General features: G+C 35.9%; 2 protein-coding genes across 5 annotated transcripts in view; both read left to right on the forward strand.

The window, feature by feature from the left end:
• Positions 1-2,035: 2,035 nt before the first annotated feature.
• Positions 2,036-20,150, forward strand: part of LOC112058593 (leucine-rich repeat and calponin homology domain-containing protein) — a 111,052-nt gene continuing 92,937 nt past the window's right edge. For all 4 annotated transcript variants that reach the window (XR_008252412.1, XR_008252413.1, XM_052891257.1 and 1 more), the window contains exon 1: positions 2,036-2,254. Coding sequence is in view for 2 of the 4 variants with exons in the window: in XM_052891257.1 (XP_052747217.1) it covers positions 2,059-2,254 (196 nt within the window). In the remaining 2 variants the exon portion in view is untranslated. The remainder of the gene's footprint in view (positions 2,255-20,150) is intronic.
• Positions 5,737-8,511, forward strand: LOC128199892 (uncharacterized). The gene is made up of 2 exons (XM_052891263.1): positions 5,737-6,181; positions 7,216-8,511. The coding sequence occupies exons 1-2, from the start codon at positions 5,998-6,000 to the stop codon at positions 7,980-7,982; spliced, it is 951 nt and encodes a 316-aa protein (XP_052747223.1). The 5' UTR covers positions 5,737-5,997; the 3' UTR covers positions 7,983-8,511.

Below are 20,150 nucleotides of genomic sequence, written 5' to 3' on the forward strand. Positions count from 1 at the left end.
GACAGCTGTCAAACTCATGTGCATTTGACTTTGACAATTGAGTTGCAGGCCAAAATGATTGATTTGGAAACTGTAGATTAGGACTACGTTCCACTTGGGATCCTAACGACTCGCTAACAGCCATTTCCCATTTCACTTGCTTGCGTGTGATTGCAATTATAAACTCATTAGTCCAGATAAAGTACTGTATTAATAACAATATTGATAAGTTTTTCACAGATTTTAAGGTGGGAGAGTTTGGCCGTGGCTTAATTCATTATAATTCCTTGACAGAGACATGCTTAATAACCTTCTCGAATTAATACAATCCATAAATCCACACCCACAGCTACCATTCTACCAGCAAAGACGAACTTACCGCCAAGCGATTTAGCGTTCCGGTACGATATCGTATAGAAACCGAAAGGGATGTGGAAGTTTTCATCCTACTTCTAGTAAGTTAGCCCACCTACATCTTAGATTGCATCATCACTTCAGATGAGATTCTTTTCACCATTAGACGAGATTGTAGTCAAGGGCTAACTTAATTAAATAATGAAAAAATAAATAAAAAGATCAAGTTATTTTATGTAACGAGACTAAGAGTTGTCTTTGTTAAAGATTTATTAGTGTGAGTGGTATTTTAGGCTCTAATATTTGATGGCCTCCGTGGCGCAGTGGTATGCGAGGTGGATTTACAAGATGGAGGTCCTGGGTTCGATCCCCGGCTGGGCCAATTGAGGTCTTTTTAATTGGTCCATGTCTGGCTGGTAACACGACAAAGACGTACTGCCAAGCGATTTAGCATTCCGGTACGATGTCGTCTAGAAACCGAAAGGAGTGTGGATTTCATCCTACTCCTAGCAAGTTAGCCCACTGCCATCTTAGGTGAGTAACAGGTGAGATTGTAGTCAAGGGCTAACTTAGAGAATAAAAAAATATATATATTCTAATAATACCTATATTCTCAAGGGTACGGGAATAGATAAAATAAGGAATGAGTATATAAGAGGAAGTCTGAAGGTGGCGCCAGTGACAGAAAAATTGAGGAGTAGAAGGTTAGCTTGGTATGGACATGCAATGCGTAGAGAGGAAAGTCATATTACTAGAAAAATGTTGAATGTGCAAGTGGAAGGTCATAAGAGGAAAGGAAGGCCAAAGAAGAGATGGTTGGATTGTGTGAAAGAGGACATGTGTGTAAAAGGAGTGGATGATGAGTTGACGAGTAATAGAGACGAATGGAAAAGATTGACATATTTTTCCGACCCCGCTTAAGTGGGATAAGGGTAAGGAGATGATGATGATGATGATGATGATGATGATGATTCGCAAGGGTACGGGACCTACACGGGCGAAACCGTGGATTTAATAATAAATTCTAAATAATAATAAAATATTTTTAACAAAAAAAATAAACCAACTTTAAAATCACAAAAATAAACTAAACAGCAAAAAATAACATCATATGTGCTACCTTCTGATCACTTTGAAGGCGGTGCCGAACCAGTGGTGTATTAATTAAAGTGACTATGTTTTATTTCCGTATTCCTACGGAAACGGTAATTACGTGAGTGAAGCCGCAGAAATCTTTGCTAAACAAAGGGCCTACTTAACCTTCAATCAGTTGTATCTACAATTGTTCATTCTACGATGATACGATTTTATTAACAAGAGATAACATGAAAAAGTTACGCACGACCATTCCCGATAACATTTTGTGTGAATAAGAAAAAGTATGACTGTGGACGCGTCCGCGTTAATGCGCCGTGAACGAGATGCAAAAACCCATTGAAGCTGGCAGAATTCGGACATCGATCGAGGAACGCTTTATAAAAAGTAAAGTTTTATAAAAATACTAAAGTTTTCGATTGCATCGCTCGCAAGAAAGTCCCCAATTACCAAGTGGACCGTAGCCTTAATATTACAACCACAGACATTTAGTTTTATAGAACAAATACGAAGTGAGTGATGATCCAAATTGAAAATAATATTTATAACCTGTTACTGTCAACAAAATGTCAGACATGGACGTACAGACAACTTCACGACAATAATTTGTCAGTTTTGTTTCGGTTTTGTATGATTATGGCCGTGTTGGGGCCAAATGTGAGTGTAAATATGAACGGGCATAGTAATATTCATAGTCAGTTAACAAAATCACTAGAAAGAATTTTGGAGGATGCTTATTTGAGTGGTGAATTAAAATTGAGCGGTCGTAAATTGCGGGAGTTCCCGAAACCAGTGAAATATGATTTGAGTGATACAGTTGTGGCTGGTAAGTTTGAATTTATAAATAAATCGGGTTGCATTTGTATGCGATTTTAGCTCAACACGAGGTTTTATATGTGTTTTATGTGATCTCGTAACCGTTATGGAGTGTTGGTTGCTGTTATTTTTGTTTATTTACCGGCACTAAGCGTCTCGGTCGCCCGGCGTGGTTGTCACATCGATCGGAAAAGATAAAGTTCATAACTTCACGGTAACGGCTACCGGCCGTGAATCATTCATTTTTACACATTTTTCCTACTATACATACAGTAAATTGAGTTCCAAATCGTATTTGCAGTATAACTTGCACATAATATATTGGTTTTATCTGTGACTGTGACTTATCTAAAATAAACTGAGTCCATTAACTTTTGATCGAACTTTCTAAATTCATGTGCAACCGGGCAAAGGTTAAACAATTATTGTGAACCTAAAAGCAATGATGTACCTTTAACACATTCTATAATCAGTGTTGCAATATATTCTCTGTATGAACTGATTTTTTAATACATACTAGGAGCTAAAGTAAAACTTCTGCCTTATGGAACTAAAGTTAAACGCGCTCTAACTTAAACCGCATTTAAAGTTTTCCATCAAGCATAATTGTAGTCAAGCGCGAGCCTTTCATATAAAAAAAAAATAAGATCAATTTTTGAAATTTGAAATATTATATACTGATTAACTTTTATGTTTTCTGTTAGAAGTCTGAACTATGGCCTTAATATCACCATTTTTATCTAAAAAAAAATAAAATGAAAAAAATCATCCATTTTCATTAAATGATAATGTCAAATGAAAATGGATGATTTTTTATTACAGATTTTCCAAGTTCCAAGTTGTACTAAAAAATTAATTACCCGTCTGAAACCACCCCTTATATTAAAAAGTATACCTGAAAGAGGCTTTTAACACCCTTCAGGACAGGATCAAAGGGGAGGCTATACAGATAGTAAAGATACATGTTATTGCGGCTTTACTTCTTTTTTATCTTATTGGAATAGCAGAGATAGGGGGATACATTTCAGAGTGCCTTGTATACATGTATAAATGCTGTTGTCAAGGGCTCTTGTAAGTCTGGAGTAATGAAGTGTTGCTGGTTTTTTTTTAATTTCTGTTTACATAAACAGTTTGATGGTTTTACTGAAGGGGTTGACTTTTCCATATAGAACAGGAGTCTGTTAGAGTGATACTTACCTATTTTTATGAAGGCTGATTATTTGTAAGCTCATGCTCCTACCAAAGGAAAGTGTGGTAGAAGGTTTAAAAGTGCAATCACAGAATAAAGAATAAATACATAATGAGTATTTACAAGCATCGTGGTGAAGCCGGTGAAACCCTTAAAAACACAAATGTCACACATTAGATTTTGTGAACGGTTTTTAAAATATTTAAAAATATAAGACCGCATTTTTTTATAATATTAGTACAATTGCATTCATAACCTATCTATAGTATAAAATTATCATTGGTAGTTAGTAACAAATCCATTAGCTGTTGTCTGGCACTCCCATATTAATTAGGCTACCATCCCAACATGGGTAATTATTTTTGTTATCAATGCAATACAACCTACTCTATAACCTGTATACCTATAAGATACAAGCAAACCCAGCCAAGCTTCGCTTTGACAGTTAAGCAAGTTAAGTTAGCAAGGTAGCTATCACTGGATAACTGAATATTTAGTTGTTTATATGTAAGATACATATAACATAATAATTTCTGTTACACATTAAATTGACTTTAACATTCAAAAACTATAAATAACCAATAACCAGCCTTAATAAATGCCTAAATGTTACCTAAATTTTTTTATAGTAGGTAATTCATTGTTACAATGAATTGCCACAAAATAACACCTGCTTCTATACAATCATTTGTCACTATTAATTTTAAAAACTTATAATCCTAATAAATTGTATTGGTTGTATGTTTACAAACTAAGTAATATCAATATGTAAACAAGATATAATTTGATTTAAAAATGATGCCATGTTATCAGACCTAATTTCCAATTGTAACAGATGATATCATATTTTATCTTTATAATATAAACATTTTAAATAAGGCTTTATTAATTGTGTGCCTTGGGAATCAATTGTGAGGTATGTCACTTTATCTACCAACAAAACGTTGTGTAGACTGATCCAAAATTCTAGATTATATATTGAATTTTAAAATGAATGAGTTGTATTTATATAATTTTTAACTACAAATATTATAAAAAGAATGGGATATGTACATAAATAAACTTTGTTTCTTCCTAAAATACTGTAATACATATATACTTACAATTAATTAATACTGAAATAGCCCAATGTGGGTTCGCATCTGGTCAGGGAATTCCACAACTTCTCAGTTGTGTGCATTAATATCACATGTTAATTTGTTAAACATTAATAACAGGAAAACATCATGAGGAGACCTGCATACCAGAGAATTTTCTTAATTCTCTGCATGTGTGAAGTCTGCCAATCCACATTGGGCCAGCATAGTGGACTATTGGCCTAACCCCTCACATTCTCAGAGGAGACTTGAGCTTAGCAGTGAGTCGAATATGGGTTGATATTGATGATGATCCTGATAGCCCAATAATAAAAGGGATTCTAGTTGAAATTTATAAAGTTCTAGTAATTTTTCTTAGTCAGTGTCAAAGTTTTTTATTTTAATAAACTTAATCAACTCAGTTTGATTCACCTCATTGTTCCACTGTGTTTTTCAGTGGATCACTGTGTTTCGCAGTGTATAACTTTTTAACTGTTTCTCCCCAATGATCACTGTGGTTCACTAGTTTTCTGCGAATAACTGTAGTTTGGCGAGAATAACTATGTTGACTTATCGCCTGCTGAATTTTATAAATATGAAAATTTAAAATAAAAAAACTAATTGAGCAAACAAAGTGAACATTGTGCGCCTAAGTTCGCCCTCCTTCGCTCCGATACGTGCTGGTCTTCACAAAGGCGTAAGAAAAACAAAAGCTCGTATTCACGGGCTATATTCGGCGTTTATTGTTATGGTGGGAGCTATAAAAATGCGGCGCTTAAAATGGTTTTATTTACTTTTGCATAACTCCACCAGCTGGCACTAAAATATGAAAATACCTACCCACGGACCATTTAAGAATTTAGACCATAAACTTGTTCATATTTGAATAGTTCCAAGCGGTTGTATCAATTTAGTACTGCTGCAGGAGTCTTCTTTTTCCTTTTATTTAGTTCTATACTAATATTATAGAGCTAAAGAGTTTGTTTGTGTGAACGCGCTAATCTTAGGAACTACTGGTCCGATTTGAAAAATTCTTTCAGCGTTTAGATAGCCCATTTATCGAGGAAGGCTGTAGGCTATATTTTATCCCCGTATTCTTACGGTAACGGGAACCACGCGGGTGAAATTGCACGTCTACTAGTACCTCAAATAAAGCGGAATGTTAGATTAGAGTAAGTACCTTCCCAATTTGAATTATATTTTAAGTACCTAGTTGCAAGGACCATTAGAGCGAGGCCCCATTAGTGCGTTGCGCTGCGTTGCGTCGTCGCAGCGTCGTCGCTGCGTCGTTTTCCATACATTTTTTATGACATGCCCCATTAGACCGTTGCGTCGTCGCGCGCGACGTTTCAACGGATCGACGGACAAGAGACTATAGCGGGAGGGAGGGTGATGCGCTGCGTTGTCGGAGCTCCGCTGCGACGACGGACAGTGATGCACTGCTAGAGGAGAAAGCTAGACGAGCGTAACGACATTTTCTATTTTACCATGAGTGAGCAGGATATTGATATAGATTTTCTCATATCCTTGGTCCAAGAAAGACCCATTATATGGGATAAATCACACGAACATTACAGTGATAAATTTCGTAAAGCGAATGAATGGGTAGCTGTTTGTAAAAAAATATTTCAAGATTACGAGGAGTTTGAGGACCAAAAAAAGAACAAAATTGGTGAGTTGTTATTTATTATATTATTTGTAAATTCAATACATAAGTTAATTTATATCTTTTTCAACTGCCATGGTAAAGCCCCTTCTGGACTCATAAAGTAATTAGCAAATTGATCTCTGATAAAATTTTCGGCTAATGATTCTTCATTGCTATGGGGTCTCAATTGTGAGAACCTACTTATTGCCATATTGTCTTGTTGTTTTAACCCATCGTGTTGTATAACAAAATTGTGTAAAACACAACATGCTTTCGCAATATTAATAGTTAAATCATATGACGTATCAATTGGCCTATGTAAAATGCGCCATTTATTTGCCATGATCCCAAATGCACATTCCACGTATCTACGTGCTCTGCTAAGGCGATAATTATAAACTCTTTGTTTCACATTGAGATTGGATCCGCCGTATGGGCGCATAACATGCTTACTTAAACCAAAAGCTTCATCACCGACGAGTACATAAGGGATGGGTGGCTCGTTATTATGATCATTTCCAAGTGGTTGAGGATCAGGCAATGGTAATTCATTTCTCATTAAAATCTTGTACAGTGTCGAATTTCTAAAAATAGTAGAATCACTTTCCTTACCATATGCACCCACGTCGACAAAAACAAACTTATAATTTGAGTCAACAACCGCCAGCAAAACAATTGAAAAATATTTTTTATAATTATAAAACAGAGAGCCACTTTTGTCTGGTTTTATTAAACGTATATGTTTCCCATCAATTGCCCCGAAGCAATGAGGAAAGTTAGCTTTGAGATCAAAATCTAATGCAATATTTTGTAGTTTTTCTACTGTGATCTCTTCTATGTACAGTGGTCGAACATATTTCCATATAGCTTGACAAACTGACGAAATAGTTCTAGAAATTGTTGCTCTTCCACGTTTAAATTTGAAATGCAAGTCGTTTATCGAATTTCCGCTGCCTAAGTACCTGAAATAGAAACACAAAAAAATAAACAGGGTGGCCCATTTAGATTGGTCAGTGTAGACAAGTTAGGTACTTACACATTTTTTTCTTTCTTTGCAGGTAACGAGGTTGTGAAAAAATGGAGAAGCGTGAAGGACAACTTTTTTCGATACGTAAAAAAAATAAAAGAAAACAGTTCGTCTGGATCAGGGGCAAAACAATTGAAGAAATATCATTATTACAATCAGTTGCTGTTTTTGATGAAAGTTGCCCAAAATAAAACTGATAGTAGCCTTGAAATGGTGTCTGAAGAAACGGAACGAAATGAAAACACAGCATCATCTTCTCCATTTCCTACAAAAGAAATGTCCTCGTTACCCCCAGGTCCTTCTCGCTACGTGCCTGCAAGCCGTAAGAGATCAAACCAAGCAATAGATGATTTCGAGGCGCAAGCATTAAAAGCGTTGCAAGAGAAAGAAAACCGCCACTTATCATTTTTCAAAGGAATTTTGCCTTCTTTGGACAGCTTTACGGAATTACAAACTTTGACATTCCAAAGCAAAGTTATAAATATCATTACCGAAATTCGGTTCGGGGAACAGACTCAATCAACAACATGGCAGTCACGCGGATATCAAACTGGACAACAGTATCAAGCAACACCATTGCAGTCACGCGGATATCAAACTGGACAACAGTATCAAGCAACACCATTGCAGTCACGCGGATATCAAACTGGACAACATGCCCAGTCACCATCGCCATCATCGTATCGAACAGATGAATTCGAAGCTACCTACTCAACCAACACTACGATTAATAATTTTACTGATGATAGTCAAGAAGAAGATTATAACTTTGCTTTGTTACCTAATAGTAATACTTAAATTAAACTGTTTTTAAAGATAATAAATTAATAACTGATTAACATTACGAGTATTATGATATTTGAATTACTTACCTCAATGTAATACCAATCATTTCAATTGGTTCTAAAGGGTTCCTGAATTTGGTATATTGCTTTTTTATATGTGGTTTTAAGGTTTCAACCAAATTATTAAAGCTGGCCACACTCATTCTAAAAAAATTAAAAAATGTATTTTCATCTAATAACAACTCCCTATATTCCTGCATAAAAAACTGACCATCACTATTTCTTAATGCTATCAAAGGAGATATCCAGAATCTTCTATGATTTCTACGTTTATTTCGGCGGTGCCGTAATAAAAGCAACAAAAGAACACGTTTGTATCTATCCATTGCAAAGGCTGAACTGAGACGCAGCTGCGTCGGCGTGCATACCCTCTTGCGTTGCGTTGGCGCAGCGTCAACGCAACACAGGTGTGGCATACAATGCGTTGTTCCGTTGCGATGACGCGACGCAACGCAGCGCAACGCACTAATGGGGCCTCGGCCTTACTCCTCATTGGATGGACCGAGGATATTAAGCATTTTGCAGGGAGCCGCTGGATACAGGAGGCAAAACCATGTTGTTTGGAAGTTCTTAAAAGGCAACAACATTTTAAATACATGTTACATGTACAAAATCACTACAAAAAGTGTGCCGAATTTACCTATTCCACTGAACGTATGCACAATAGGGATGATGACAGTTTTTTAAATTGTATATAAATTAAGAGTATACTAATAGCAAAGCAATTTTGTAAAAGTAACAGGGTATCTGCGATCATTACTTTCGGAGCTACAGGGATTTAAAGGTCATTTGTGCGTTTATGTTTATAGTTCATTTATTGAAAAATGTCACATTTAATGTAAGGAAGCTAAAACTGTATGAATTTTTATCTAATTATGATAAAAAAAATTAATAGGTTTTTAAATTTTATAATCTTATTTATTTTGCAAATATCCAGACAATCTTTGCGATTAATGTATAAATTAGTTAACCTTGACCTTATTTAGTCGAATGTATCATAAAAATCAATATATTCAAACCTAGTCATCATCCCCATTCTGTGTTTAATTCCAGTCAATCTTTGCGTTTTATGTATAAATTAGTTAACCTTGACCTTATTTAGCCGAATGTATCATAAAAATCAATATATTCAAACCTAGTCATCATCCCCATTCTGTGTTTAATTCCATTATATGTATATATTTATACGTAATATACGGTTATTAAAGTTCCGAAACATACAACTCGACACTGTATGTGTATTTCGTATGTATTTAGGTAGATATTATTTGTTTAAATAACTTTCGTTGTTTACTATGCGACTGAATGAAATGCGGTCAATTAGCCGCTTTTGTTCACCTCAGTTTCGACGTGCTAGTGACATATCTCTTCTCTATTATAAAATCTTTATTAATGGGCCTTTAATTAGCAGTAGAATTTGTGATACCACAAAACAGACGAATCTAAGCGACAACGCCACCAAGACCCACCAGTAGCATACACTCAAGAAGTTAATAATAAATTGCAAAGATTTTAAACTTATTTCGTGGTTGTTCATTATGAATGTTATTTAAACGGGTACATACCACGATGAAACGACGAGATTTTTATTGTCGATATTTCGACCCAGTTGCATGGATCGTGGTCACGACGGGACTGAAGTTGCGAGATGAGAAGTGAAGTCAGCTGTTTGGGGCAGAATCGATCTACCCTCTTTCTTGTTCTTTTTCTTTTTTCAACAACCTCGCGTTTTTGGCTGTTTAGGCAAACCACACTCACGACATCGCTTTTGTTATTATGCGTATCGCGGCGCCCTCTTGGTTTGCACAATTCTACCACCGGGTTCCACTCGCTGGCTAGTTTGAAACCTAAAACGATCCATGCAACTGGGTCGAAATATCGACAGTAAAAATCTCGTCGTTTCATCGTTGTATGTACCCGTTTAAATAACATTCATAAATTGCAAAGACTTTGCAATAGAGCTTAAGTCTATAAAAATATAGTGAATGCATCATCATTGCATATTCTCCTCTCTATAGCCTCCGCCACCACTTAAACTACAAGTCCATTTTGTATGTTTTACACTTCAGCACTTATGCCTGTAGAGTTTGCAATCCTATCTCCTGACAACGAGTATGCAAATGCTTGATAATGTTTTAGCCAGATTTATATTAATAACAGATATACATACAACTGTTTAACATTAGGTATATGGAAACATATACTTCTATATATTTGCTACATAATTTATAATGCTCAGTAGGTTGCAGCGGCGAAGGATGGAATTTTGACGAAGGTAAGCCGTCCCAAAGAAAAGAAAATTCATGCCGCTTGGTAGAAACTCCGGTTTTTTGTTTAATATATCCATTCATTTATAATCATTACATTAATGAATATGTTTAAATGGATTTTTAAAATATGACCTGGTGGGAATCGACTTGTATTGGCCGCTTATAGGTAGGCACCTATATCATCCTTCTCATCCTCAGCCTGAATTAGGACTTGCCTTCAGGACCTTCGTTAACTAAAGCTTACGAGGCAGTTATCCTCAAAGTATCTAAAATATATAAAGATCACGCACGGGTTGAATCTAACGACATTCTTTCGGTATCCTAAAACATACTCATACCGAGCTCTCCGCAATGCGCCACATAAAATCGCAGTGAAATTAATAAAACCGTTTACATAGATAGTTGTTGAAGTGGCAGTAATTAATTAAGATTGATTTGTAATGTAAGGGCATCGTATTAAATCTATGCATACTGTTGCATTACTTGGTAAACTTAGGACGTGTTCACACTGGCATATTTTTTATAGCGTACGCGCTAAATTTCACGCGCGTTCCAGCTCGAACTTTCCCCGATATCTAACGTCACCCGTACGTGGGTTTTCTAACTCACGATCTCGGGGGCGTCCGGACTGATTCACTCAGATCACGGTTACACCCTCCCGAATGGGATCCTAAGTCGAGGTCCGAGTCTCATAGGAGACGCCCTTAGAGAGTCATTATGTCCTCTATCTTTATTTCAGCCTTCGGGTCTCATCAGGCTTCTGCGCTCGCCAAAATCCCCCGGTGACGCCGTAGTGGTCCAACATGGAGCCATCGGCACTTACTCAACACGAAAAATAAAACAAAAAAAATGCTCGAACCGGTGGTATCTCTGGAAGGCGTCTCTCGCGGCTCTCGCTTATACGAGCTTAGAAGCGTATCAACACTCGCACGAGTTGAGCGTATGCCAAAATGCGCTTTATAAAACGAGCTCATACGCGCGTATAAAACGCTAGTCTGTAACCGCCCTAAGCAGCTGCACTATCTCATAACGCACGTCATCGGCGGTAGTTGTTAAAACAGTGCTCGTCTCAGTTTGATTACGACTCGAGTGCTACAAGTGGGAATGTTTTTTTTTTTTCTCAACTCGTCTCTGTTCGAGAGATAGATAATAAACAGTTTGGTAATGTTTTGTTTATTTTTTGTTTAAGACAAATCATAACACGATCAACAAAAATACTATTTTTATTGGTTTACTGTTAAAGTTGTTTACGTTAAAAGTCTACTGTTTAGTTTTACTGAGACTTTTAACAATGTTTTGTTACCTAGGCACTGTATACCAACACATAACAGAAAAGCATTACTTAGCTGGCGTAATAAAAAAAAACTAAATTCAATTAAGACCGGTTCGGAACGCAGAATCTAGGTATTTACGTAATTAATTAATATTGTAAATAATCATTATATTTTAGGAGCATCTGCTAAGTTTATTGCCTTAGTAGAGTCCGAACTGAAACGGGAGTAAAGTAGACAAACGCACAAATTGATAACTTCGTAATCTGAATACTAGAAACAAAGTAATTTGAATACAATACCTTGTAGGTAATATAAGTAATCATCATCATCAATTAACCTATAATTGGCTCACTGTTGAGCACGAGTCTCCTATCAGAGAGAGAGAGTGGCAGACTTCACATATACATGTAGAGCATTTTAAGCAAATTCTCTGGCAAAGTTTCCTCACATTGTTTTTCCTTCACCGTTTGAAGCAAAAATGCACATAACTGAATGGTTGGAGGTGCATGAGCCAGACCGGAGGCGAATCTACTACCTCCGAAACAATAGCAGAGGTCATATCCACTGGCCTATCACGGTTTTTAATATTCGTAATAATCTATATATATAAAAATGAATTGCTGTTCGTTAGTCTCGCTAAAACTCGAGAACGGCTTAACGGATTTATCTTATCTTGGTCTTGAAATGTTCGTGGAGGTATAAGGAAGGTTTAAAAGGTGAGAAAAAATCAAATAATTTCCGGGAGAACCCTAAAAACTGCCCTTTTCTATTTCCCATACAAAGTTTAAGAATCAAGCGGTAGGGGTAGGGTAGGGGTAGCGTAGGTATAGAAGGGTAGAGTAGGGATAGAGAATAAGTGCACTTATGTCAAAACGAAGCTTGACCGGGTCCGCTAGTCCCATAAATATTATACTGATTGGACGTGAGGGTGGCGTGCAATAAGAGAAACGTAGGGAAAGTAAAATGATACCTATCACGATTCGCAGACGGTCAATCATGTTCACTGATAGCGTGATGTATCTAATCTACGAGTAGCGACGGGAAACATCCGAACGATATATATTCACGCGATATCGCGAAGCTACTTTTCCAATTTCTTTCTGCCGATAATGATTTATTGGATCGAAATTTTTGTGTAACTATTGGATAGAAGCAGGCGTTACTTTGCGGAAGTTCATCATGATTATATAATGATTTATTTATTTTGCTATCATCCGCGAAAAGTCGACGAACCCATGCGACAACGTCACCCAGGTCCGACAAAATACTCTCCACGTACGTTTCACCCCGAAACCGGAGCATCCTCAGGAGATGTTGACTCTACAACGTGCAATTGCAAAGATTTTGCAAAATTGCAAAGACTTGACTTGTTGTCGCATGGGTTCGTCGACTTTTCGCGGATGATAACAAAATAAATAAATCATTATATAATTTTGTGTAACTGTTCGATGACTTACCTTACCTTACCTTATCAGCCGATAGACGTCCACTGCTGGAGATAGGCCTCTTGCATGGACCTCCAACCACAACGATCTCAAGCCGCCAGCATCCATCGGGAGGATATCAAGCGGGATATCAAGCGGGCGGGCAGGTAGCCGCTGGATGCCAACTGTTACTATCAGATAGAAATTTGACTGTATTGCGGGTAGCTTTTTTGTCACATACGTACGATTTCAGTGAATTAAATTAAAATGTAAATATTATGTTGCTCTAGAGGCCTTAACATACTACCAAACGACGTATATCGTCAAGATAAATAGACAAATAGACAATTACGCTACTACCGCTACCGGAAATATCGGTATCTTGCGTTTGGACGCTTAGGACTACTCCACCGCCATTGGTTGAAATTATGTCCATTTCTCTTCACGAGATAGGTATGTCCTTGGTCGCCGCGAATTGAATTATTGAATTGTGTGAAAATACGTTCAGTGTTGTTGGAAATTAGTATGAACAGGTCTACTTATAGGTAGGGATTTGCATGCCCATACTCTGTTGCTTGCGTTTACGTTTTTCCTGGTTCAGTTTACATGAGGTAAATACCATGTACTTTTTTCTGTAGTCATACCAACCTGTTAGCAAAACTTTATAGTGATAAGTTGAGTTACACGTAGAAGCCATACATACAGAGTCACAATCGCATTTGTACTTACTATTCGATTTTCCTGGATTACTTTAACTACTTTGTGGTGATAATACAATGAACAAAACTTAATTTAGGTCAAAATATTCAAATTAAGTATGTATAAAACCTATACTACATAGCAGTAGAATTTGCAGAGCAGTTCATTAAAAGTTTCATCCAACTAATGAACTATGTGTGAAATAGAATACAAGTGGCGTTAGTCATCCTCGTTCAAACTATTTAACTAACTAGTTACCGTTTCATGGCTTTTCTATAGAAAAGCGCACGAGACAGGTGCATAAGCGTGCTCGGCCGACCGTCACACCGGATGTAAGGGGACTGTCACACCAGCATTGTTGGCGTAAAATAAACATACCCGCATTTTATCTAAAACAGCACTTGCACAACCACAGCCTTCTGTGGGATAGATAGGTAACACATTGTTGTGTTGAAACACAAAACAACGTACAACTATATATACTCAGAGGCACAATTATCCGCCCACTTTAATATGCGCGAGTATACAAAAATGGGCGGATATTTGTGCTTCTGAGTATATTATAACATTCTATGAGGTTGAAATATGGATAGAAAATCCAATACTTAACTGCATTAAGCACTTGCAATTCTATGAGATTCACAGTTACATAGATAGATAGAAACACAAATTAGCACTTGCACAAGTTATAGAAAAAACTCGAATCGCATTTAAATTATTTAAATACTCATGATAAGAAATAACTCAAATTAAAACAGATATTATTTTTTTATAATAATAATAATAATAATAATAATTTATTTGCTAAGACATGGGTAACAACAGATACAATAAATACAATGGTCCAAACATGTTTTGCCACGAATTAGGCGTGCAAATATTTAAACAATAAGTAATTTAATTTAAATGTTCCAATTATTTTTACATGCTGCATGTTAATTTGTTTTAAAATAAAATAAAATTTACCATAACTATACCAATACTGAAATTCTTAAGTAATGAAAATAATGAAATATTTAATTTATGTGTATGTCAAATTGTAAAAATATAATAAATTAGTCAAATACTCATGATAAGAAATAACTCAAATTAAAACAGATATTATTGAGAAAAACGCGGATCTACCAACATACGTACCTATTTATATATATGAATACTTTATTAGAAAACACAAATTCCGTTTTTAAAATCAGAATCAGTATCAGAGTAGTAGCAGTAGTAGTATATAACTTAAAGAAACAAAATATAAGCAAAATGGTAAGGTCAAAGAAACTGGGTCCTCAATCAATTAAGTTTCATTAACCACGATCTGTCGTCTGAAATTCCAAAAACTGGCATTATAAGTATTAAGCTTATTGCAATTTTAATTTAACAATTTTCTTCAATTAAAACTGGTAACGGTACAACATTTGTCATTCAAGTTAAAACATTAAATCCTTGAGCTAGAACAGTAAGTATTCGTATACTAGTCGATACTAGTAAATTAGATGTAATAAAAAAAGTTTAAAATAATCTCGTTGGAGTATTTTTGAAACAAAATGACCGAAGTGCGTATATTCCATTTAAAATACCATGGCGCCCCATTGAAATGATGAGAGACAATTCCCATTGAGTTCGTGACACCGCGCAGGTATCCGAAACCTGTTTTTTGTACACGCGGCCAGTGGGTGTGCGCCAGAAAAAGTAAACATTTTGTGGATAATGTCGTATCGTTTAACGTCAAACCCAAACAGTATATTTGGCTTGTAACGGAATATGCGCCTATTATCCTTTTTTACCCAAAAATGTCATGTTTTTAACATATACGTCATACTCGTAATCATCTATTTATGATATTATAATACTTTACTCTTGCCTGAAATCACGCCCTTAATGGAAGGTTTGCCTAAAAGGTGCTTATTTATTCTTGGCTTGAATATAACGTCACTGTGATGATAATGCAAATGGAAGCAGGAAGGGCATTCCAGATAATTTTATGGAAAACTATAGGATGCCTGGGACTCTGTTTTTAACAAATTCCGCGGGAACCATGAGTATTTCCTGGATAAAAAGAAGTCCATGTTCTGCCCCAAGTTCCAACTTATCTCTACCAAATCTTTTCTTCGGTTTAGCTGTAAATAGGTAACGAGACAGAATACATTTGCACAATAATAAATCACACTTGTAACAAAAGAAAATCTTACATTTCACAAGTTTTGTAATCCCACTTCGGATGAACCACTAAACGCTGAGTAGATTCTATAATATAAAGAAATTTCTTTGTTTCTATGCCGGTTATGTTAGAAGCATATCCGGTGTCATGCGGCTTTCGTTAATCCGTCTTATCGGGTTGCCATGCCTTGTAGCTTATGAAAAGGTCGTTTGTTTCTTCGTATGGTTTCTCTTATCCGTTTAAATCAAAGAATGGGACCAAGGCGCAAAACCTTGACATGATGTGAGTTTTCCTTCATTAAGAATGGCTGACACACTTAACAATGTTATTATATTTTCAGCCTAGTTTCACGCTTCCTCTGAGAACTCCCTTTGAATTAAATATAACCCATTATAGAGTTCCTGCGCGCAGAGCCTCCTGTATTTTTAACACCGGTCGAAGGTCGGCGAAACCAAATTAAACCCTTTTCATTTTCCATTTAACGGCTCCGGAAGCTTTCATACGAGACATTAGCAAAGGGATGACGTTACGAGGACCAGAATATATTATAACCTCAATGCAAATTTTTCGAGGCTACAATGGACGATGCCATATTATAGCGAGGCTAGGTTAAACAATAGGCGCGTCACTCTTTATTCGCCTCATATTCAGGTATGGTCCTTAGAATATTGATGATGTTAACCCGACCAATGGCAATAGGCTGTGAAGTATCACATAAGCTTTCTTGCTTGGAGTCTTTCTCATATGTTCAAGTTATATCATCAAGCCTTATAAAAAATTAGTATGCAAGCAGTATCCTTCCCTGGCGTCAGCGAAGTCTCGTGTCCTATAGAATTTAAATGTTTTTGACGTATGTAAAGTTAAAGTTAACGTTTATTAGATATCTTGTTAGTGATGTTCTGCGAGATTTTTTTGTTGGTCGTGAAAACCATGTGAAAGTGATTAACACTTGGCTGGCTAAATGAGTAAACAAAGACATAAGAATAAAAACTAATAGATTCATATTGATGGGGCATTCATCAGTTAAATGAACTAACTATAAACAACTACAATACATGCATTAATAGTTGTCACTTTCCATGCAATCACGAGTATAATCTAGTGCACTGAAGTATCTTAAACATTAATAGAATATGTAATCCATTCATTTAACTACCATAGACAACTAATTGCATTTTCGCTGATGAGTGTATTCAATATGTTTTCTACTTGCGCTGTTTATTCCTGTGAGACGTTTTATGTCTTCGTTAAAGCAAAGTTCTCCACCGTGTCTGTCTGTCTAACATAAAAAAATACTACTTCTGAGTTTTGTTACACTGACTATTCGACTGGGTGACTTCTGGGAAATGTCATGTTTACGTGTATTAGAGTGTTAAATTGGCTGATTGGCTGATTGGCTGAAATGATTGTTGAACATGTCGGAAAAATTTCGTTGAATTGGGGAGCTTCATTGAGTTTCACTTAAAGCGTTATTCTATTAATATATATTTATTAATAGAAATCTAATCATCAATTTGTTTATGCTCTTTTACTCAGGTGGGTTGATAGTATCTACTATTAGTACTCGTAGGTATAACTAGTTTCTGATTTTATCGTTCTTCGACTCACATAATTCAAGTCGATGAAATCCGTCGGCAAATAGATCTAGATCAATACGGATACGTGTACCATTATACCCGGCCCACTTATCTCGCCCTTTGCGTTTTCACTCCATCGCCTAGTGCAAGCCTTTGCATCGCCAGTGACCCACATTATACGTTAACAACTGCATGTTACTTTGATACTTTGCAGGGTTGCTTGAATGAAAGTAACAATGCAGTTTGTATTCATTTTCTTTACACCATGTCGAACACTTTATTATCTCCAAAACTTTGATATTGAATTCTGTTATGGAAATCTTTTTATTTCGTTACAAGGCCATTTATAAACTATTTGTGTTCGTTGATGTGTAAAATATCAATTTATAAATTTTAAGTATGAAGCATTACATTTTACTCATTGCAAACGGTATTGTGCTTCTTTATAAAATTATTAATGATATAAGTGGTACTTTTTAAGTTACGTAAGTTAACATTTAAAGCTATAACTTTAGTTTTATGTTATGCATTTTGTTTAATATTTATTATATTTCATCAATATAACTTAATTAGTGGGAAGTGTGATATTTCAAACTATAACTCTATCTGTGTCAAATATTTTCTATAATAATACTTTTCCGATGCTTTCATCGGTGCTGCGAGATTGAGTAACTGACATCTATCTAAGGCTCTGAGACACTCTGAGTTGAGTATGTTGTGGACTCTTCTCGGATTAAGGCGCGTTTTGAAGTTGGAACCCTCGTAAATTTTAATTTTAAAATTTCAACTACTTATCCGTTTTATCTGTATAATTACCTGATGTTTCAAAAGTGCTTGTAAACTAAGCTTAATTGAAATAAATGAATTTAGACTTTGACTTCAACTTTATTACATCCATCCTTAAATCTAGTTGATTTACAGCGATGTTACGAGTGTAATTTTACATTCACATCTGTATTGTGACATCACAGGAAGTCTAATATTTCACACACGCAATCATTCCGATCTCAATGATACACTCGTGATTCGTATCTATCAACAACTCAATAGCTTTGTGATTGATTGCACTCGATGTCTTCATGTCAAGTATTTTTCTGATAAGTTATTTACTATGTTTGCAGTTATAACCTTGTAAAATCCTATGCTACCACTCGAATATTATGTAATTTTTGTTATAACTTTTTGTATAAATTTCTTCTGCTTGGTGTATTGACATAAAATCGAAGTCGCCAGACACCCTTTGCTTATGACCCTTAACTCTGATCTTCGATAATGTTTCTTTTTAAAGAGTTGCCACGATACTTAGTGCCTGGTTTATCTATACACGGACGGTTGCAGGCCTGGATCCTTGAAACCTGCTACTTCCCAAAGCCACCACTAACTCTAAAATTGACATACTTACCTATAGGAGCATAGGCTTACAAACTTTCAGCCTTTCAAAAATTAGGTATGTATGGTATGTGTGACATAGGTTTTCGGTCAAAAACCGAAAAAGGCCGTCACTGCCTTGTCTCAGACTCGCTATATTTATTACCGAATTCGTAAATTGATTTTAATAATATTAAGATACTACTACATACTCATAACCCTATTAACACATCGACCGGCTTCCCGATCTTGGTGGTCTATCTAACTATAACCCGACCCGATAGCTTTCCAAGCGTGTTCGGCTTTCATAGCCCTTTTATGTTCACAGTTGTTGAGCAATCCTCTGATCGGTTCCGTTTTACGATTTTAATTGCACTTACTTTTTATAACGAGCCTTCTGAGATTACTTCCCATATGAGTTGAATCTATTTTTAACCAAATTCAAAAAAGAATGAGGTTCTTCTTAGTCTGAATTATTTATTTCCTTTTTTTACCCAATTTCTCGAAGACGTGAGACTAATTTGGAAAATTCTTTTCCCCATATTCAGGCTCCCGTGGTCAAGGCTTTTTTAAGAGAGAGTATTTACTGATTAAGTATTTTTTGTTTGTAATGCATACTTTTAAAATGTAAAATGAGTAACTTTGTATGGATATTTGAAATAAAGAATATAAAATAAATGATTATTTATTAATTTATACTTATAATAGAACTGGTATAAATAAATTGCAAAAAATCAACTATATAAAAATAAGTCGGGTTTTCCTTCCTGACGCTATAACTCCAGAACGCACGAACCGATTTCCACGGTTTTGCATTCGTTGGAAAGGTCTCGGGCTCCGTGAGGTTTATAGCAAAAAAAATCAGGAAAAGGTAGGGGTTGGGTAGGGGTAGGGTAGGGGTAGAGTTGGGTAGGGGTAGTTGAAAGTTTACATCGAGTTTCACGCGGACGAAGTCGCGGGGGTCCGCTAGTATTATATATTATCCAAAGTCTTAGTTAAATGTTAGGTAAATGTACCGACTCGTTATACGCCTACGTGAATAAACATGGCTCCTGTAGACTTGTGGAACTTTATAGCACAAGTCCCTCTGAGCTTTACCTCTAAAAGGTCCATTTCAAAGCATATTTCATGTTTGAGTAACCGTAGAAGTTTCAAAGTAATGAAGCATTCGTTACTCTGATTTATATTTCAAGGGTGTGTAAATTATTCAAACGGCTCCTCGTAAATAAGCACGCCCACATCACAGTTGGCTGTACAGTTACTTTGGAAGGTGAATGTTAGGTCTTGCTTTTATATTATATTTTTTTTATTGTAATAATTGACTGACCGAGCAGATGCTCCATCTGATGCTAAGTGG

Source organism: Bicyclus anynana, chromosome 3 (genome assembly GCF_947172395.1).
Source record: "Bicyclus anynana chromosome 3, ilBicAnyn1.1, whole genome shotgun sequence".
Lineage (NCBI taxonomy): Eukaryota > Metazoa > Arthropoda > Insecta > Lepidoptera > Nymphalidae > Bicyclus > Bicyclus anynana.

Bases quoted from the DNA above. Each gene is read 5' to 3' on its own strand.
- LOC128199892 (XM_052891263.1), top strand. From the start codon at position 5,998: ATGAGTGAGCAGGATATTGATATAGATTTTCTCATATCCTTGGTCCAA. The intron at 6,182-7,215 runs GTGAGTTGTTAT...CTTTCTTTGCAG, and splicing joins CCAAAAAAAGAACAAAATTG to GTAACGAGGTTGTGAAAAAA.